Below are 23,421 nucleotides of genomic sequence, written 5' to 3' on the forward strand. Positions count from 1 at the left end.
CCTATAGTCTTACACTGGTAAATTAGGGACGGCTAGCGCAGATAGCCCTCGTGTAGCTTTGCGCGAAATTCCAAAAGACAAACAGACAGACTCTCCAAAATTGTTTTAATACAATGTACTAAATCTCCGTAATAACCTGAATTGCTAACACAATGGCAGTACAAACTTTCATACCCGTCACCAAAAATATGAACTGAAATATAGTTACCATATCAAATAATATCTGCCGTGAAAATCTTTTCTAGCCCTTAGCTTTAGTCCCTCCTCCATTCTTGAACTGTAAGGAGGTCTGTTGACCGGAATGAATTTAAAAAAATGCAGATATTAAGCAAACGTTTTTTTGCCAAATGTGATTTTTACAAATAAGTAGGTTTCAGTGATGACACAACTCCGACCACATTGAAATTGAATGTACTCATACTCCACAGATAGTAACTATCAGTATATTTTCAATGAACCTGGTTCATTAGCTTGACTCAGTAAATATGTAGTGTTCCTAAGTATACTCTAATTTCAGCTCTGTTGTTTATTTGGTTGATGAAAACTTAACTATATGATCTGGCCCCTTTGTGATTTTTCAGTAATATATATATATATATAGTCTTTACAAATTCATATTTACGGTCGGCCGATCCGCACTGACTATTATGGATTGCTCCAATTTCTATATATGTGATAGGCATACTTTTCTTATCAGTCAGCGGAAGACATCATGAGAGACCTTATCCTTGTCATCGTAATGTCAAGATCATTGACGTTGTATGGTGATTGAAACTATTGACATAGATGGTGTCTAAAGAGGATCAAGAGGCGTTATGTGTGATATATACTAATTTATTATCTGTATGGATTCTTGGTCACGGTCGTTTTTCACACTTCTGGCAGTTTGACGGTGCACAATATTCTGCATCAGTACAAAATATGACATAATTGTACCTGCGTAATTTCTTACATCTGAGTCCAATATGACGAAAGTATATCTTCGTGAGGTAAATATACCATTGAAAGCACAATAAGATATGTGCGTGTATTTATACTGATGTCTCCCTACACCTATAACTGAACCAACACCAAAATAGTCATACTCAGACATGTTGAACTTAATACAACTATTACCTTTGGCTCCGAATCAATTGATCCATCAATAAAAAAGGAATATAATGGCGAGGCTGCCAGTTCTAGTGATCTTAACAAAATTAAACGTGTTCTGTGGTGCTGTCAACTCTAATGAAGGGCTAAGATAAATTATGTTGATTTAAGCCCAATCCATGAAGTTTATTCTTTATCATTTAGATGGCTACCAATAATCGGTCCAGTTACTGATCTGAAATTGATATTTAATCAATTGTGCAGATAACGGTCACTGTGTGAAAAATTTAACTTCAACGATCTTGTACAGGCTGTTCAGAATATAGATAGCGTGTCCATAACGTTATCACCGCGGATCTGGTTAACCCAAATTAACTGCCACTTTGACTCAGAGCTGGCTCAAGTTCCAATAATTTAAAAACTGACATTCTGCAATTTTATTAAAATCTTCAGCCTGTCACACCCATTTAGTTATAGGGAAATAAAAACCAAAGTTGATGTAATCGCCAAAATAGTAAATCAGAAAATTATCAAACATAAACATGAAATAGGATGCTGTCGTTCCAAAGCAGTAGGGTTAGCGTGACAGAACTGTGTATCTGAAGATTCATGGTTCGCATTCTGTTGTTGCAAAAAAGGCGTTCCGCACTTTGTGGCTATGGATGCAGTATAAGAGTGACAGACAATTTCTACTATTCAATCTCGCAAGAGTGGCCTAAGAATTGGTGATGGGCGCTGTTGACTACCTTCCTTTCTTCTGGTATAATATATCACTTCAAGATAACAGACAGCTATGCGCAGGTGCGGTTCTTGCATAGCTTTGCACAAAAATTCTAAAAACAAAAAATAGAGCAGTTTTGCGCATGCGGAATACGATGAAACGGCTGTTAATTCTTCCAAGATAAAAACACGTTTAGCTGTTATTTTTTAAAAAAAATATTATTTAAAGATTTTAAGTAACAAATATTTGCATAAAATTAGCATAGCGCTAAATGACATTCGTTAATAAATAAATAAATTTTGTGAAACCGGTGAGGAACTACTAAAACAACGATCCAGGATCTAGGAAATGTTTGTTCTTGTGGAGATGGAAACGAGGTCGGATTCAATAATAACCTACAAATATAAAGTAGCAAAATGTCCGAGGCGTTAAAATAGTAGCAAAAGTAGATGTGATCACGAAGGCAGATCATTTGCTCAAAAAACAAGCAGAGGTCAGAAGAGCTTCGATAAAGGAGCTGCTTCCAAGCATCCAAAGAAGCAAATCTGCGTACAGGAACGGTAAAATTACAGGTGTATTCGAAAACTTGCCCTAAAATTGGGAAGAGAGTGGAGACGATGCGGCGTGGTGTGAATCTGGATGACGCGAAGGATGAGAACAATTCAAGATTAGGAAAGAAATGGAGAATACGAAGACTTTTTTCCGAATGAAGTGAAGGAATATTAACAGACTAAGGTGAGTATTAATATAATGGCGAAATAGCATAACCATAGCATGCGGGTTGTCCACTATGGTAGGATATAAACACCTCAACGACTACTTACATAAAAAAACAAAAACAGCATGACAAAATGATCCCTGTATCGGAACTACACAGCCATTTAATTGACTCTTATATATATATAGGCTTGTTTGTTTGGTTTGGTTTAAATTTGAAACCATATATCAACATTAGGTGGGATGCCAATAAATACTTTCCAATTCATTTTACTACCATACGTCAGGCGCAGCAATTTTGAATGACAAAGGGAAAAATTTATCCAAGTCGCAGAAATGAGCACAGTTTTTACCTATAGGTCTGGTCCCTCTTACCTAATTCCCCTGTGTACCTGGGGCCTGTGGACCATCCGCTGGTGCGACTTCACACTGGTGAGGTCCAGTGGTAATGTTCAGAGAAAACGGCGAGAGGTTCCGGTGAGTGAAGTGTCTTCGGGACAGTGTTGAGACTGTTTGAACTTTAACTTGACATTGTTTTAAGCTATTATGATAACATTAAAATGGTTTATATGTAAGTGCTTTCATTTTAACTTAAACTATATGTGTAATCCTGGAATACACCTTAAACTGTGTAGAACTTTGCACAACCAAATGAAGTAGCAGTGTATTTTTGCATCAATGTTACCATAATTACCTACATGGACATGGCCTTGAAAGGGGTCAGACCGAGTGCGCGAAATTGCTCTGATCCTCTTGTAGTAATTATAATAACATTACCCAGGAAATTACGACCTATGATGGAGGAAGGAAGAGGTCAAACGCATCTGACCCTCCCAGGTCTTAAGTGGCCAAATCCCGATACCGAGAGAGCAAGCCCAGTCAAAGTGTAAGGCGTGAGAACACTGGGAAATATATGTCCCAGTCGGAGTGTGAGAACACTGGGAAATATAAGTCCCAGTCGGAGTGTGAGAACACTGGGAAATATATGTCCTAGTCGGAGTGTGAGGGGGTGAGAACACTATGAAATATATGTCCCAGTCGCAGTGTGAGAACACTGGGAAATATATACTTCTCAGCCGCAGTGATAGGGTTAATTGTCACTTTTTATCGAACTTGCATTTGTTTACCAACTTTTACAAACGTAAAATTGCTTTTTTAAGAATATTTTTATTCTGTGTGTTTCCTAAAACAAGAAAAACTCGAAGAATGTCGCGCTTGCATCTTGTTATATATATCACAGTTTCCAGAATTTTATAGAAATTTTCATTTACACACATTTTAAAATATTTTTAATTTGACAGCGTTAACTGTACGGACTCGCAACGCTAAAATCTGAGGTTAGATTCTCCGTGGTGGACACAGCAAATAGCCCACTGTGGCTTTGCTCTAAAACAAACAACAACAACGATTCCTGAAAATTTTCTACTCTATAGGAAGGAAAATGGAATGCTCCGCCTTCCGATCTCCCATTTGCTACCGCTTCTTCTTTAACAATGAAGGTGATGGAGCGACCTTGACAAAGAAACTTATCATTTTTTGTTTTGTTTTAACCTTTGCGGTTGCCTGCTTTGCTATCCAATAAAGCTTTTTTGAATGTGATCTAAGTATGCCAAAGTCAAATGCTTAAGTTCCATTTGCTTTTAATGCATCAGTTACACGTTATAATCGCTTAACTTCATAAATAACTATAGATTTTTGTGAGTTAGACATTACTCTCTTGACACATATATATATATATATATATCCGGTTAAACAATGTCTTGTTTTATGTCTAACCGTTGTTACCAAAACAAAACAACAATAAAAACTAATGTTAAATAGGAGTTAAAAATATAAATGTTTTCATCATATAGTGTAGAGGAGATCGATATCCTGTTAATAATGTTGTACCAAATTTGATATAAAGGCTTCTCTGACGAGCTAGTCTGCTTAGCCATTTATCCTTACTCCCCTTCATGACATGGTAGATACATCCAGATAATGGTCTTATTTTGGAGTTGCTTCGTTTTCTGAAATCCATTTGGGGATTAACCACTCTTGTATTTTACGCAGTACTGCCTGTGAGTCAGTCGTAACTATTATGTTGGTAACACTGAAGATTTTCGATTCATTGCTTTTAGCAATCCAGAAGAGAGCTCCTTTATAGGTCCAGTACCATCCCTGTGCTGCTTGTTAGAAACTTCATTGCTCTACCAGCCTTATACAGAACGTTGTTGTTTCGGAAGGACCAAACAGTTCTCTCACTCTGTGTGATCTAGGAAACAGCTGTGGCTGTGATGACAGGTGATCATCTATCGTAGTATTTAAGTAGGTGCTGAGAGACATTTTCTGCTTCATCCTCTCTCAGTCTCTAGATTTTCTGTCTAGGCTAAAACAGATTTACAGATTCTTTAAACAAGATTATGACTACTTAAAAATAACAATCATTCAGTTAAATACCGACACAATAGTTTCAATTTAAAAAACTAGTACAATATTAAAACAATATTTTTTAAAATTCTTATCTTCGTCTAAGAGGTCACAGTCATGAAAATATTACGGCGTACTTTGAAATAGTGTGATTAGCTGGCGGAGACACAAGGTTTTGTAAAGTGTTGACTATGCTAAGGATAAATGAAGAAAGGTTAAGTTTTATAACCAGTTTAACTTTAAAAATAGCGCAATACTAAAACAATAATAAATTTTAAATTCTTATCTTCGTTTAAGAAGTCACAGACATAAAAATGTTACGACGTACTTTAAAACAGTGTGACTAACTGGCGGAGACACATAGTATGTAAAATATTGGCTATGCTAAGGATAAATGAAGTAAAGTTAAGTTTTATAACCAGTTTGTTGATAAAACTTGTTCTCACTGGTTTCTAAACAAAGTGTAAGTTAGTTCTTCTATAACATTTAAGGACTATCATGCGCGTTTATCTGACTAACTTTTCTCTGTTTGTATGAAACAGCTACTCTCAACGCCGACATATCATGTGACACCGCCAAAGACTGCGGCGACATTAGAGTTGTGTTCTGTGATAACAAAACCGGTAAATGTGGTTGCCAGGATTTTAATAGTATTCTATCAGGTGAAGGACACTGTCTTAAAGGTAAGTACATTTTAGATATGTCAAGAAAATCAAGTAAATTATTTTACGCTAAAACCTGCTGCTGTTGCTACAAGACTAAATTATGAGGTTTTTACACTAGCGTTTTTGAAGTATTAGAAATTTCAATAGTCGTTGATTATTAACAAGCAAGAAATTACGAGATTTGAAGAGCAAAATTGAGTAATTATTTTGTTTAGATTCTATATACTTAAAGCTTCTACTATTTCAGAATAATAATTTCGTTTCTAAATAAATAATTAACGAATAAATATTTCAAAGGTGACTAAAGGAACTAGAACGTAAAAAGAGCGTTTCACACAATTGTGAATACATAAAGTATTAGAGTCAACGGTGAAAGCTTAATCTTATTTTTACATTCATTTGCTTTCAGTAGTTAACTCAAAAACACCAAATAAAGTGTATACATACAATATTCGACAAGTCATAATATTCTTGACTTTATCTGACTACGTCTTTAGCTGGCAACTTTTACTTATTAGAAAAAGATTAAAAGAATGTCTCTGTTATAATTAAAATGATAAGTATTGATGACATTGACTACCAGTATAACAGTTGCAGTATTGTAGCTGATATATCTACAGTCATCCCAAATAACCAAAAAGCATCAAAATATAAAGTTATTGTGAATTAGAAGAGATTTATAAGCGTTAGATATTCTCCATATCTTAATTGAGTTAGGTTTAATTGTTGTACTTCTTATTATGTAAAACAAAGTACATTTTTGGCTTCGTTGGAAAGGTAAGAATTTAAGTTGTAATGAATTGTTACAGCGAGATGTGTATTTATTTTGTAATTGTTGTTGCCACAATTTCGTGTTTACAATTTTGGATAATTAATGTAACTTGCAATCATTTATAACCGTTTAAGTTATCCATAAGTTATAAATAAGTTTGTAATATACATTTTTCCAAAGTTGTTAAAGTTCCACTGGAAATATGTATAACTTTCAATACAGAAAAGCATCGGTATTTTGAGTAATATTTATTGCTGGCCTAACCGTATTCAAAGTTAAATAAAGAATTTTCAACACGTAGATTGTTATGCTGACAAGGGTATATTCTTAATTAAAAATATTTCTTTCCATGTAAGTTAGTAATTGTTTAAGAGTGGAAAAATCCTTTTCGAAAAGATTGGGATATGTAAATAGTATATTATTGTCATTTTATTTTCAGTTGCCCACTTCACTGACAAATTTCGTTCTTCGTGACTTAGTGCATAACGCTAACATAATACCCAGTGCATAAAGCTAACATAACACTCAGTGCATAACGCTAACATAACATAAACAAATGTTCTTTAGAATGATTAAAGTACAGACATTATGAATCTAATGCAAACATCCCGAGCAGCGGACAAAGTGAATGTCGTTCTTAATATGTAGAGTGCGTTTTTTTCTTATGTCAAACTATACACAACTATTGTTTTAAAGGCTTTTATATATGTATAATAAGATAAAAAAACTCGAACTTAGTATTAGTTTTTGTTTCAATACTTAATTGGAACACTTTCACAACATTAAAGTTGCCAAAAAATAAGACTGTATTTTGAATCTTGGATTAAAGCAACTTTATATCAGATTTTTCAATTTATTAACATCTGGCATAGCTTTGTTTGTAGTTAAGCACAAAGCTACACAATGGGCTATCTGTTCTGTGTTCGCCACTGGTATCGAAATCCAGTTTTTAGTGTTATAAGCCTTCAGACTTAACGCTGAACCACTGGGGAGCTGACATAGCATTCGGGCAAATATTTGCACAATTCGGCTTTCTTTGAGCGTCGGAAAAAAAATAACAACTCGTCACTACCCAGTGTAATCACGTTAACTGTAGACAAGTATTCATAACTCGTCGTTATTCCTCATTCGTAGAGGATGTTTCATGTTAACTGCAGGCAAGTATTCATAAGTCGTCTTTATTCTTCATTTGTAGAGAATGTTTTTATGTGAACTAAAAAGCCGTTTCAGTTAAAAACAAGCCTCAACTTGTTTTTAAAAATACAAAATAATCTATTTCTTTACTACATCAAATTTTTTTATGAAGATGTCTAATTTTGTTAATAACAAATTAGAGAAAATTATATTCAGATGATTGATTGTTTTCAGCCATTCGTGCAAAGCTACTTAAGGGATATCTGCGCTAATTGTCCCTAATTTTGAACTGATAGACTAGAGCAAAGGCAGCTAGTCAACAGCACTTTCCGCCATAACTTGTCTGACAGAATAATAGGATTTGACCTTCACTCTTATAGCGATTTGAGTGAATTATATCAACACGATATTGAATATTCAAAATCATCAAGTGACGTGACAACTATAGTTGATATAAAATTACATTACAGCATTGTTTTTCGTTTCGAACATAGTGTGATGCTACCGAAAAGTGATCCCTTTTGGGAAGGTATGTAACAACCTTCCCGATGCAAGATATTCAAACACTTAGATCATGAAGATGTGTTTCGATCAGAGACTTCGAATTTCCGAGATAAAAATATACCTTGTACTTACTTGTATTATTAAACAAAATAATATGAATCACGTTGGGACATCAGGACCATCCGGAAAGGACCTGCAACAAGACATACCCCAAACACGGTAATAAAAATGCAAAATCTTGTAGCAGGTGAGAATCTACAAATACAAAACTCAGAGGTAAAAGACGTCTCGTATGACTCAGACAACAGTATGCAATATAATCAAAAATGATCTCCGTTTGGAATTGATGCCAACAGGGAATTGGCTTACCAAGATTACACTTCCAATCATACCTTTCGTTCAACCGTCGCATACTTCGTGCAGCTGCAGAATAAAACGGGTATTCATGCTACTCCATACAAAGACATGCCAACAAGCTGCCGTACGTAGCGCCTATATATTTCTGTGCGATGGAACTGTTGAAACGAGTATTGGAACAACATTTTCCTCGTACACTAGATGGGTAATGGAAAGTCAACAGGGGGAACTGTGTGCTTTAAACATGACAATTTTACGACGGAGTCTTTTGCAATGAAAAGTATCCCCAGGGCTATTGTCAAGATGCACGGCCGCCAGATAGAGCATGACCTGACGTGGGGATATAAACTGTAACAATGTAGTGAAGCTCTAAAATCATCTTAATATAACCCTTTGTAGCGTACCAACGGCATTCAAGTGCGAAAGGCAAATAGTTTCGGTAATGGGAAGCAAACCTTGGACTCCCCAAATCTATAGTCCAGCAAACTAATCATTGGGTCACGCTCGACCGTGCTCATTTGCATAAACGACATTGCATATCAGTTGATATTTCACTAAACTGGTTATTCTTAAATGAATAACGTGTTTATTAAGAATTAACAAATCACAGAAGTATATGAAACCTAAACGTACAGATGAGGATATACAATATAAAATTCGTATTCCATTTTTTATTCATTGAAAACACGAATGTTATACGTAATAATTTTAGAAGATGTTATAAAACAGTCACGAATTTTGAAACAAAATATAAAATATTGTAGGAAAATTATAACTCGAAGTATCCTGAAGTTACACAATTTAGTATGTTTGTTACAGAGAATATATAATTCACCTCGTCTTTTCTTATCTTTGAAGTAGAGGCGGTAGATATTATAAAGTTAAAACTTGGGTAGGGGAAAAGCTTTTAAAGATAGTTAGATTGAATAGCCTTAAATACAAAATATATACGCAAAAATAGAAAAGATTTATTGTAATAAATATTTTGAGAATCCTATAAAAACATTCATTGGAATTATGATTAATGAAAAACTCGATAAAGTTAGAGTTATTACTATCTATTAACCGGGTTTAATATTATAGATTCTAGAGTTGTATATATTGATGTTTCTGTTTTTTCTACAGGTCAAATAGAACTCCATCTTATATTACATATATAGCAAAATACGAAATTTAAAATATATATTATCTGACATTGTAAACAGCATTATAGTTCATATAATTAAAATATAGATTGCATCACATCATCTGTACATCGCCCCTTGATGAATAGAGGTTGAATATGAGTGATCAATTTTTAGACAAAGAAAAATATTTTTTCAAATATGTTTCATTACTTATAAAAAATACTTAGCTCAAAATTTGTGTATTAAAACTAAACAAATGATTAATCTATCGATTGTACATTCATTTGCTACAAGAAATGTTGAAAAATATACTCTATTTCATTGAATACTTTCGATAAAAAATATGCATAAATGTAAAATTACAAAAAGAAAACTAAGAAAGATTTAAAATTTAACATTTTCTTAAATTACTATGCAATTTACCATAAGGAACTTACTGAACAAAAAACTTGCATACCTACTGTACAGCCAGGAAAAATCTATTTGAAGAAAACAAGGAAACATCCAGTGTTTTAAGTTCGATCTAATTACGTACTTATATAAGTAAAATTATTGTAGTATTAACCTACAAGCAGTTGAAATTAAAGTTTATTCATAAGGTCAATGTACACCAATACGAAAATATTTAAACATGCTATAAATCCATATCGATATCTTACGCTGTCATATCTGTTTATACAGAGATATCTCAAAAGTAAATAGACACCATAAATTTTTTCAATAGTCATTTATCTCACATTATCAACTTGACAAAAATATTTACAAATGTGCATCAATACTTAGTCGATTTGCGACTAGCATGTTTCAGTGCTTTGACTCGTTCTGTCATAGAATCGACGTGTTCTGCAATTTTCTCCTGTAGGATCTTGACCCAGGCTGCACGCAAAACATCAAGTAGCTCTCCACGGGACGCTGGTTTTCTGGAACTTCTTCTCACTGTTCGAGCAGGTATGTCCCAACATGTTCGATGGGGTTCATATCAGGTGACCGACTTGGCCATGGGAGCCGTTGGATGTCTTTCTTAATTAAATGACTATTGAATGAACATCATGATGTCTATTTACTTTTGACATATATTTCCCGTTAAAAACACATGTTTCTATAATTTTCTAATATGTCCAAACATTTAGTGTTTTATAGTAATAGGGAGAAACTTCAATGCTTTTTCTTACTTATATAATCTTCCTTGATTTTATAATGTTTGTAGTCGAAAATGTTTCAATATTCTCAGCTTCTTTAATATACTTATTTTCTGTTCTTTTAATATATTATAATATATATTTTTATGAGATGAGTAATTGTGTCTGCTTTTATTATGCAGACAAATTATCTATTTGTTTTATATGCGCAGGGTCGAACGTTGCCTAACGGTTAGAGTGATTGGATTGTGCATTCGAGGGTTCGAGCTTCGCGTCCCGCTGCCACAAAAACGTGCCTGGGGATGTGGGTGCATTATCAAATCTCTCTATTCGGTTAGAAGTGGGTGCTGGGGACTCGTTCCTTTCTTTCTATGTTCTATCACTTGAAAATTAGGGTTGATTGCAGATAGTCCTTGCGTGTTTTTGCGCGAAATTCTAAACAAACAAACATATATAACATATACAACGTTTTTTACTTTTAAAAAGTATGCAAACTTCTATGTTCTCCAAATTCACACATCATTCTATGCACATTTGTTTTTGTATTTTGAATAAGTACGTTTTATATCCGTCTATAAATCTGAATTCTCACTTATTATCGACACAATAGGCCATTCGACCAAAACTGTGTGAAAATAAGTTGAAAGATATACCATTTCTTTCTTCAGTTACAGATATAAAACTACGCATCCAGCACCTCAAAGTGTTACATCAAAAAGGGAAAACAAGCAAACATTTGTAGTCTAACTATATTAAACGGATGAAAACAGTCCCATATTTATAACCATATAAAGACGAGGATGAAATTTGAGTTGTTGAAGATAAATCCAGAGTCCGAATTATAGTGATTTCTGTTTGAGAAAAACTATTACATTTACTCGAGGTAACATTTTCGTGTGTGACTATTTTACAAAGAGAAAAATAACAGATCATATTTCATGTATTTTGATCTGTTATAGCACAATACCCGAATTTTAAAGTACCTTTGGATTATTTGTGCAGATAAACAAACTTTTAAATTATGTTCATGTATAAAACTATTATAATTCAATAATATATAAATGTGAGAAATCTCCTCTATAATCTTATGAATATGAGTAATATATAAACTTTACTTGGTGTTTTGAATCTGAATGACATCATTTGCAACATATGGGTTAAACAGCCAGGTTAGAGACTTCAACGCCCAAGCTTAGCCATCCTTAGTCTAAAGCCACTGTACAAAGGGAAGGAAAGCAGCCACTATCACAAGCTCCACCTATCGAGCTACACGAGTAGCAATAAAGGACGTTGGATAGAACAAAACATATTCAACGGCATCACCGCGTTAACTTTGAACTTGCTGATACATAGCCCGGTTAGCAAACCACTAGGATAAACTGTCCAACTATATATAACTAAACCTATATATATATATATATTATTTTTTCGTAAAACATATACAGTTCAAGGCTAAACTTATATGAGGACTATTCACGGGCCTATATTTTATATTACACAATTATTTGAATTACATCAAAGGCTTGTAGGCGATTACTCAGCTCTGCACAGGCCTGACCAGATAATTTTGTAATAACACAACATTTTAATAAGGATTTACGCACAAACAATTACAGGGTGTCGCAGAAGTCTGGACTCATAGGGAAAATAGACATTACATTCTTAAAGTTAAACAAACACATTTGTAATGTCAGTTATACATATTTCATGAAAGAAAATACCCTGATGGCACAGTGTACCAAGAATTGATATGTGTATGACTGTTAATGGCATGCAACTTGAATAATAAATAAATAAATAAAAAATAAACTGTGTATTTTTCCCTATGGGTCTAGACTTCCGGAACATCCTGTACATGATCGCGCTAGCTAAGCAGTAACAAAACAATGTAAAATTATATCATTTACTCAATAGTATAAATGGTACCCTTTACAAGCGATAATGTCTGTGACTATAGTTACCACCAAAATCATTAAGAATATTTAATCTATCAGATATAATAAAAACAACAGATGCAACACTAGAAATCAAGCTACATATTAAAACAGGGCTTAGAATCTAGGTACTAGAACCTACAATGTTCCAGATCCCATTACCACTCACCGTCTATAAACAGTTATGGGCATGATAGTTACCCCTAAAAATATGTAAATTGAAATCTAATATCATCAACGTCACTTGATTTCTATTTAAAATATCATCACCCAACTTCCACCCTTAAAAAGAAAAAGAAAACTCACATCATATACCATCCTTTACTTCTAATAAAGAACACCAATACACGCCCCTTTTTGAAATTCTACAGAGGAAGTTTTATTACACCATGTCCATTCCTACCTTGTTTCCTCACTTTTTGGTGCATCCATTCCTACACTTTCAATTTTTATAAATATTTTTTTCCACGTGTATATATATATATATATTGCAGGAGGTATGTATATAAATTTTTATTTTTTCATTTAATATTTTTGTATTTTCCATTGTAATTATAACTTGTTATATATCAGCTAAGTTGCATTTGTTTTCAGTGCAATGACTTAGGTCGCTAAGTAGGATAAACCTCGTGACTTGATCCTATGTGACAGCATCGTTAGCAATAAAAGTACTAACTAACGCCATAATGCGACATAAACTATACCATTTACAACATTTTGGTTTTCCATTTGCAGTTTTCAGATTTTGATTGTTCTCTCTGTGAGATAGCGGTAAGTTTACGGACTCACAACGCTAAAATACGGGGCTGGATTACTCGCGGTGAACACAGCAGATATCTCAATGTGACTTTGTTCTACAACAAACAAACAGATATTTGTTGTTTACATTTATTAACTCGTTATTATTTATAAGTTATTTACTGGTGAACAATCATTACGTAATTGTATCATATTTATATCATATATGTACATATATGTTTAAAAGTTTTCGTGTGTTTAATATGATTTACTAATGTTCAAAGTTGACAATATGAGAAAACTATCAAACATCAAACAATACATGTGTGGATATAAAGTTGAGATACTACATTTTCCTAAGCCTATCAAATAATTCTTAAAGTTCGAATAAATATGAGTTATATACATTTTTTTTTTTTTGATTTCTACTCGGTTCGCAAGTTTATTCAGAAAAAATAACACACGTACAGAAACATGATTACTATGTCTTTTCAAATCCATGTGATGAATTACATACCTTGTTAAATACTGATTTCATCTGATAAAGTGGGAGGGAAATATTGATTTTATCATCGGAGGTGTTCCCTTATACATTAAATGAACGGTATAGCCTTCCTTACCCGTCTCATGCCATGAACTTTCTCGTAGCTTCAGCTCATCAATACCTGTGTGTCTATATCAGAATACCCTGAACAGGTTATTACTGGCGTGTTGCAGTTCAGCATTTTCCTCCAATCAATACTGGCTAATGGCAGGTGCTTCGCTCATGTAATATACACACGTCAAGACTCCTGCTAGGATGGAGTACCTCACATTGGTATGATTTATAAGAGAATCTATAAAGCTGTTGAAAGGCTCGCTGGTATTCGAAACATGAAATATTCAGTTACTTTCAGTAATAATTCTGATTGTACATGATTGAAAATTGATGTTTGTCGTTATAATTAATAAATAAAACCGTCGGTACTTGGTGAAGCTGCATTACTACAGAATTGAGAAAAACAAAATCAGCTGTACGTTCTACAAATATTTCTACCATAGTTTCGCCTGTAAAGGCATTTTAAGACTTGTTTACAAGCTGTTTCAGCCGGTACCTGACAATGTCTAGTAATAAATGAAATATTTATTAAACGTATAATTATTTTTGTTCCCTCAACTGTGTTTGTCATTTGGTGATATTAAACACTGGATCCTCCTCGCATATCTAGCACTTCAGTAAAGAATCGCTACCAAATAAGTTTACCCAATGTTGAAACAACTTTAAAATTCAGTGATAGGTGAACTTGGGTCTTCTTTCTTTTTAACAAGATACAAAGGCGTAATACTAGGATTAAAAAATATTGATTTTTCTTAGAAGAAGAACTTATTGATAATCAGCTTACATTTGTGAGTAGACATTCGTGTGTTTTACCATTGAGATATAGTCAAAACTATTACTGAACAAAAACTGATAGAGGCACTAAAGTGCTAATATTCCATGTCTATATTCATGTGTTTTACCATTGAGATATAGTCAAAACTATTACTGAACTAGAACTGATAGAGGCAATAAAGTGCTGATATTCCATGCCTATATTCACGTGTTTTACCATTGAGATATAGTCAAAACTATTACTGAACTAAGAACTGATAGAGGCAATAAAGTGCTGATATTCCATGCCTATATTCACGTGTTTTACCATTACGTTAATTTTTATCTGGACTGCGAATTTTAGACTGATGTTTACTAAAACCAAAGACAGTAGTTAGGACGAAAATAGTGAATTTTGTTTAAATGAGTAAACTTTTGGAGTATACTTATCCTATCATCAGTGATGTCTGAAGAAAAGGTTTATCAGGATATATTATAACATCTTAAGTAAACTCCACGTGATATATGAGAACATGAGGCTCAATAAATGCTGAAAGAAAACGAGCAGTAGAATATGCACATATAAACCATGAAGTAAATTAAAGCGTGCAACCCAATGAATAATAATAACACAAAGTGTAAATAATATCCTCATGCATGGGCTATAGCTTGGATGAAACTAGAAATACTTTCCACTTGTCTCTTCCTAACACGTTCTGACCTACATCATGGTTTCAACTGAAAACAGTTCTCACTCTTACCACTAAGATGAATCATTTTGTTTTAAACAATGTCCACAAAAATTTACCTGTTACGAGCTTTAGTGTTATAACGATGTCTTCTATGAACAAATAAAAAATATGTCCGTAGTTCCCCTTTAGTCAGTAATTTTCTCTGTCACCACGACCACTTACGATTAGACAATTGCCCGCTTGATGTTAAATCATTGTTATACACGTTTTTACTGTTTCGCATGTTAAACTTGTTCGAAAATTCCTGTCCCCCTGTCAGCGATAAGTTTATAGACTTATAACATCAAAATCTGTGGTTCGATTCCCCGCTTTGTACTAAGAAGAACAACAACATCGAAAGTTCCCGTCATGCTTCATTCTCAGCAGCCGGAGATTAAACTTACTTCTGAGCTAGAAGGAAACTTAAAATACTTTCAGTGGCCATTTATTGATGTCCACTAAAAGACAAAAACATAATCTACTCATGTCCTTTTTAAATACAACTTTTTAATCTTTGTTCTGGTTATACCCTTACTTTTATACATAGACTTTTAAAGAAAATGAATAGTCAACAAATATTTTAAATGACATCACACGTCAATTTCTAGATTGATAAAAATCCTCTAACCCTGATTAAACTCAGAGTTTTTCAAAATTAAAAACTTTTTTCAATATAAGGAGCGAAATGGACACTGGGCGCAAGTTCGCCCCATGATACAGCTCTGTAGTTTAGAACTGGCGAGCCCGATTTAAATCCGTGCGATACTACAAAATGTTCCCCACACTTTAAGCTGTAGGTGCGTTATAAGAGTAAAAAGCAATCATTTATCATGTATGATGGGTGATAGGTCCCTGTTGACCGGCTGCCTTCTCTTTGGTCAGTAGTTTGAAATAAGGAATGGAGGGAAATATTATTAGTAGCTTTGTCATAGGTACAAAATATAGATACCAGACACTCTTTCGCTGATGGCTTAAGTATACAAATAGCGTGTAGTGTCTGCAGTGCCACATGCATTGAAAAACTAAATGCCATTTGAAAACTAGACTCCATTAGTACTCAAAGGTATGGAATAGAATTAACCTTCGCCACTAAAACACTGTCACCCGGAGATTCGATCCAACGAAGAAATCACAGGTTATAACATATAAATTAACAAGTTCAACATAATTACAAATGGATCGATAAACTTTGAGCGATGAACTTCACGTAAATTGTAGTTGTTGTTTTTTACATGTTCTTCTCGATTCAAAATTTTTTTATCACAAATCGCATGAATAAATGTGTTTGCTTCATTGTTAAGTTCACAATATTGCTGCCTGTATCGTCCAATTTACTTTATGGTTTATAAATGTGTTTATTCTATACTGCAGATTTCTTCTCAGTGTATTTTATGTCTCGTGTCCTCAAATATAATTTGGATTATACTTGATTGAACCAGTGTATCTCAAGACACCTTGTTATACATCGCTGATGATAGTATATTTCGAAATGTTCGACTTATGAACATGTAATATTTTTCGTCCTAACTACTATCCATATCTTCCTTAGTTGACTTCATCTTCCCACTTACGAATTTACTTTCAATTATTGGATTTTTTATACCCTTAAATCAGCGCAAGTATTAAACAGGATATCAATAAAAGTACAGTACTTAGAAATGTGGCACATAACACTAATGTGCAATTAAAAAAAAAGATTTGCAATAGTAATGACAAAAGTTTGGTGAGATGGAAATACTAATACACTATGTAATGTTTTCAAGCTATATGAGTGCGTTTATGACTGTACCTTTGAATTCAGGATGTGTTACATGGTTATCTAGTGACCTTTGAATTCAGGATGTGTTACATGGTTATCTAGTGACCTTTGAATTTAGGATGTGTTACATGGTTATCTAGTGACCTTTGAATTCAGGATGTGTTACATGGTTATCTAGTGTACCCAAGAGCTATTTTTTATGTTTGAATCATGTTATAATGTTAAAATTTACAATTTTCAAATTGGTAGATGTGTTAGACTCACTGTCAGTGTATTTCACTCCTGAAAATACCAAGTACTTATTATTCTTATATCCATCCTGACAATGATTGAAAATATTTTCCTCTGATAGAGTAATTTATTCCTCACAGAACTTTTGTTCATAAGTTTTAAGCGTTTTTCTCTTGTGGCAGATATGATCTACGGTCTCACCTTCAAAATTTGGTATATCTAGATCGCTCACATAATGTATTTTTCAGGCTGTAGAGTAAATTAAGAAATTTGTTTCATCTTTCGACTTAATTACCTCGATCCCTGTCATATAATTCTGCTCCTTACGTCTTATATTTTAAAGACAAGTATTTTACGATGCATCGTTCTTTCATCAAAATGGACATCTTCAAGACGATCGTAAACATACCAAGTATTATTTATCGATTATAAGGAGAAAACGATATCCCTTAATGGCAAGGCAATCAGGTATAGCTACCGTAGTCGTAATAATCAACTGTACTAAACTTTAAAAGCTAGCGCTTCAGTATTGCCAGCGATAATCTAAACCAACATGTATTACGATATAGAGTTTAATACTGAGCCAGCTCGTTAAGTAGAAATTATATTTTTATAGATATTCTTCACGTCCTATACATGCCTAAACACTTGAGATTACGTTACTACATTTCTTGACAAGAAAACCAAAGATATCTTCTAGCGAGGGCTCTGCACGCAAATAGTTGTTTCAGTGCCTTTACATAGTCTTTACAAAAGAGAATGAATTACTCTTGGCTTAATATGACGTCATAGTTGTCCTAATGATGTAAAACATTACCTCTAAACATGAAACTACTGTAGCTATCGAATGTAAACAAGTAGGTTACCCAATCTGCATTACTGTACAAAACAAAATATATCTTGCATCGTGGTTGTAATACAAAAGCTTATAGTAACTATGATGGACGTCACATATTTGCATATTTTGAAACTACTGGTTACTTCTAAAAAATATCAAAACAAACTATATTTGAAACTAATTATCGAGGTCTAGTGTTAAGAGAATGACATTTCTATTAATTGCTCATTAATTTGATCAACCTTTTGCGCTCATCTTTTCAATTAATTGAAGGCTCACCTTCAATCTTCCTTGGTTTAGTAAGTACAACATCTTCTGAAGAAAGTATAAATCATAATACTATCCTGTTCTATTTTTTAAAGTAGATTTTGTTCTAAAAAAAGTAACGTCTTTGTTTTGCATACATCGTATAAAATATAATAATTATGTGAGGAGTAGTGGGTGTGAGAGGTGGAAGTTAAGAAAAGAACGTTTACCAATTTATTGTTAGAACTTGGTCTTCTTAAGCTCCCTTAATGCACGTTTACTAAAGTACACGTTCTGTCTTCGTGCAGTTTAAGCACGCATACAATCATTATAGAGGGGTTTACAATACTTTCTTCTCTATCAAACTAATATATAATATCCCCAAAAAATGCCACTGGTTGTAACTTATGTTTATATGGAGTGAAAAAGCATCATCTTTAAATTGTAATTTAGTTCAAACGTCTTTTCCAGTTGACTAACTGCTGAATAATCCCAATATACGTATACAAGCTGAATGAAAGAAAAATGATTTATATTCGTCTTATAAAAAGGGAGAGAGAGAGCTAGTTATTGTTTTTTAACTCTTATCGTTATTGCGAGTTAGTTTCTGATATCTACCTGTTAGTTAGTTTGTTTGTTATTAAGCGCAAAACTACACGATGGGGGTATCCATGCTCTTCCCACCGCGGATATCGAAACCCCATTAACCCACAGACTGACCGCTAAGCTACCGAGCGACTCTACCGATTAGTATGGATCTATCTTTAATATTTAATTACTTCGACATTCATGATAAACGTAATTGCACTACAAAAGAATGTATGGTTCCAAATTCTTAATGATTAGGTTTAAAATAATTAGGAAGCAAATGTCAATGGTTCTTAGGCCTAATTAACTATTGATTATCATATACATGATGTAAGTTGTGAATTAATTAGAGATTAAACTTTGTAGATCATGCAACATCAGTTTTAAGACCTTAAATGTTTATTGTAATATATCACATATCTTATATCATTAGCGTATACGTGTTTTAATCCTTTATCTTATTCTAAATTATTCTAACGATAACACAGATTATACTTCCTGTTATACCTATCCCCAAACTTCCTTAATAGTACTCTGACTTTTACGTTAATATAACGCACAAAATATTGAATATATTTTAGTAGAAATATATATTTATGTGTTTATAGAGTTACACAGTGATTGTCCAGCGATATAGCTATATTTATGTGTTTATAGAGTTACACAGTGATTGGCCAGCGACATAGTTATATTTATGTATTTATAGCGTTACACAGTGATTGGCCAGCGACGTAGCTATATTTATGTGTTTATAGAGTTACACAGTGATTGTCCAGCGACATAGCTATATTTATGTGTTTATAGAGTTACACAGTGATTGGCCAGCGACATAGCTAAATTTATGTGTTTATAGCGTTACACAGTGATTGGCCAGTGACATACCTATATTTATGTGTTTATACCTTTACACAGGGATTGTCCATTTTATCAGAACCCTAAAAAATACATTTATAGGTCACTATATGTTGGAATATAAGAACAAAACCTGAGCGTTTCTTTGATATGTCGGGTAAGTGCTCGAGCAGGTTTTAATCCGATTGGGCATTTTTGAGATGGACTTGAACGCCACATTCGCCAGTTTAATCGTCTACCGTTATTTGTGAATCAATTGCAGACCACACTTCTCGAAGAACGCGCTGCAATCACACAAGACTGTACTTTTTAGCACCTTGAAAAGCATATACCATACCGAGTTCATACCGTGACAAATAGCGGTCTAACTCTGTATCAGATGAGATCATAATAAAGTGGCCACACAGTGCAGTCAGCTTATACAACTATAAAACAGTGGATTGATAGCATTTTATCTATTCTTTATTTATAGGTACACGTTTTTATATAATTTTTAGTTTACGTAGCCCATAATAAAAACCACGGATGTTTCGATGATAAAATATATATTTTTAGGACAAATATTTAGGCTTGATATTTTTTTAAAGATATGACTTTCAACAAAGGTGTAAAGCTCAATCTTCTGTTATAAGATTTAGATCTTTGAAAATTGTATCATTTTAAAAGGTCAGTATCTTTTGTCAATATCTATTATTTCAGCTAATCCTGCTTTTTATCTCTTTTGATATATTTCTAACTATTGTACTCCACACCCTTATTATATTTTCGTGATTTTATATATCATATACGACTGAATGCAAATATTTTAACTTAGTAAGTCAATGCATTTTACTAATGGCAGTGAAGGTTTGCATAGCCTGAACTGTAACATATATTTTAAAGTTTAAATTCGTCTCTCTCTATTTTCAAAACTTTCAGGAACTAATGAGTCATATTTGATGTAAACCTACCTAAATATTTTTTTAAACAAGCTCTAATAGGAATTTCGTAAACTGAAAGTCATCCTATTCCATGGAATAGAAAATTGGAACATCTTAAACGATTTAAATTTCTGATTACACAAAAAATTAATTTTTGACAACAATAAGATAACCAGTATTACGTAATATTAGTTATTGTGTTCTTGTATTCGTGTTTGAGATTTTAAAAAATTGTATTCAGTGACGTTGATACTTCACTTACTAATCCCTCTCTAGTCATAAATACATTTTCTTTCATATTTTGAAACGGTTTAAGATTCACCATGTCTGAACATGATGAGAATTTTATCTTATGAAACTTTCAAGTAAACCGTTCTTATAATGCTGATAGTACGTAGGGAAATCAGGCACAACTCGATATATTAAAATACTGTGTTTATGTCTTTTAATTTTCAAATGACTTTGATTGTATATGGACTTTTTCTTACTTATTGTAATACGTTTCCTTAAAAGCCGGTATTTAAAGTTGTTGTTATTTCTGGATACACAAGTTAAGTTTTGTCGTTATACTATGTGTTTCTCTCATAGAAATCATTCGATTTATATCCAATTCACACCTTTTTATAGTTGTTTTCCATTATCGTTTGTGACAAATTATTTTGTATATTTTGAATTAAGAACAAGTAATCTTTGTATTTAATGTTTCTTTGTTTATAGAATTTTCGTTCAAAGCTACAGAAGGCCTATCTGCGCATAGTGTCCATAATTTTAAGCTGATCAACTGAGTAAACAGCACCTATCACCAACTCTTTGTTTGATTTTATCTAATGGAATAGATGTACTTAACTGTTACCTTTACGCATATTCATACCTCCAAAGTTATAAGTAAAATAAACGCCTCGTTATTTTTTGTTTTACTGGTTTTATTACGTATAAATTATTTAAAATTGTAATACTTCTCGTGAGTTTTCAAATAAATGCTTCCCATTAAACATTGAAAAAACAAGAACAATGTGAAATATTTCTACTACGCTTACAACTAAACGTATGAACAAATGTTTTTGACCATTCATAGCATATGTTGATATGCTTTGCAAAATTCTATAAAGATTCAATCTGTAATGAAATAAGGCAGGTGAGTTACTTTGTTGACGTGATCTAGTGATTAGCAGACCTCGCTGTGGATGGGAAGATCCTAGGTTAGAGCCCACAATATATTGCTGAACTTGTTCTGCGTTTTCAGCTATGGGCGTTTTATTAAAGTGTCAGTCAATCCTATTATTCGGACAAAAACTAAAAGTAGCTGTGTGGGCGGCGAGTGCTGCTAATTGCTTGTCATTTCCCTGGTCAGCAGTTCAAATTAGGGACTATGCTGGTTCAAGTGATGATTTCAAAATGCGGATGTTGTTATATTGAAATCAAACGTGAATTTTACTTGGTTTTTGACAGAGGGCATTCGTTTTACTAGAAAGACTAACTGGCCTGTTGATAAAAAGCAACAACCTCCAACATGTTCATTTAACGTTCTTTTATACCTTTGGAGGAAGCTCATATATAGCTCAAACCATAACATCACAATAACCGTTAAATACTGAAAATTCGTACGCTTCATCTAACATGTTTATTACTTCATAACTAAGTGAACTGATGCTTATCACTCCACAAAATTCGCAACTAATTGTAAAGATTTCACTTGTTGTGGGCTTTACATTAAGCTAAAAGGTATCCAACTCTTCCAAAATACCTATAGAGAATAGTGCACAAATGCCACAGATTGTGCCATATCCCAGAATAGTGAACAAATCCCATAGATTGTGCCATATGCAATATTATATACAGCAAAGTCGTTGTGAATTGATTACAAATGTGATTTATGAAACATTCTTTAACAGTCTTAGCAACAGAATATTTTGGTTAACTTGAACATTTTGTTAGATGATGTATTATATAGTTCCCGACACCTGTTCAGTTTTTCATGCATAGTAGATTACGCATGGCCAAGCATTGCAGCTAATTCCCCCTATCGATCTTCCAACAGCTTATAATCTACCTTTATTCAAATTCACTTAATTCACAACGTTTTTGCAAGTTGTATATAGTAGATTATATATGTATAGGTATATATGTATATATATTCTTATACGTATACATACTATATACACTGATATATATATATATATATTCTTATAAAGTTGAGTTTGGTGAAACGAAAATCATAACTGAAACAAAACCAAAACGTAATTATGTGAAATTCACTTATGATCTGAAATCAGTCCCTTCAGCCAACTTTTTACCCATGCAGTAATAAACTTTACATCACATTCAGGTTCACCATAATCTAATCGATTTTCTAAATAAAGACTGTCTCTCTAATTATAAGACAAAAATTATCTACGTCGCCTCCAAACTTATAATCTAATGTGACGCAGCTGTCGGGAAGTATCATGATATCAGACAAATAACGTATAAGGGAAGTTTCACCAACAATCATTCCATAATTGTAATAATAGATTAAGTTAATAAACGTTGATCATGAAACCTAAAGGATTTGGCGGTGCTTTAAGCTGTTCAGAGGAACCTGCTTTACACTTCAAGCAAT

The 23,421-nt window shown here is 33.2% G+C and overlaps 1 protein-coding gene across 2 annotated transcripts in view; it reads left to right on the forward strand.

The window, feature by feature from the left end:
* The window catches only part of LOC111086984 (multiple epidermal growth factor-like domains protein 11), a 98,454-nt gene that overhangs the window by 20,750 nt on the left and 54,283 nt on the right, over positions 1 to 23,421 (forward strand). For both annotated transcript variants that reach the window (XM_022391984.1, XM_022391985.1), the window contains exon 2: positions 5,479 to 5,619. In XM_022391984.1, coding sequence (XP_022247692.1) covers positions 5,479 to 5,619 — 141 coding nt within the window. The remainder of the gene's footprint in view (positions 1 to 5,478; positions 5,620 to 23,421) is intronic.

The sequence above is a fragment of the Limulus polyphemus genome, unplaced genomic scaffold (assembly GCF_000517525.1).
Source record: "Limulus polyphemus unplaced genomic scaffold, Limulus_polyphemus-2.1.2 Scaffold1607, whole genome shotgun sequence".
NCBI classification, from domain to species: domain Eukaryota; kingdom Metazoa; phylum Arthropoda; class Merostomata; order Xiphosura; family Limulidae; genus Limulus; species Limulus polyphemus.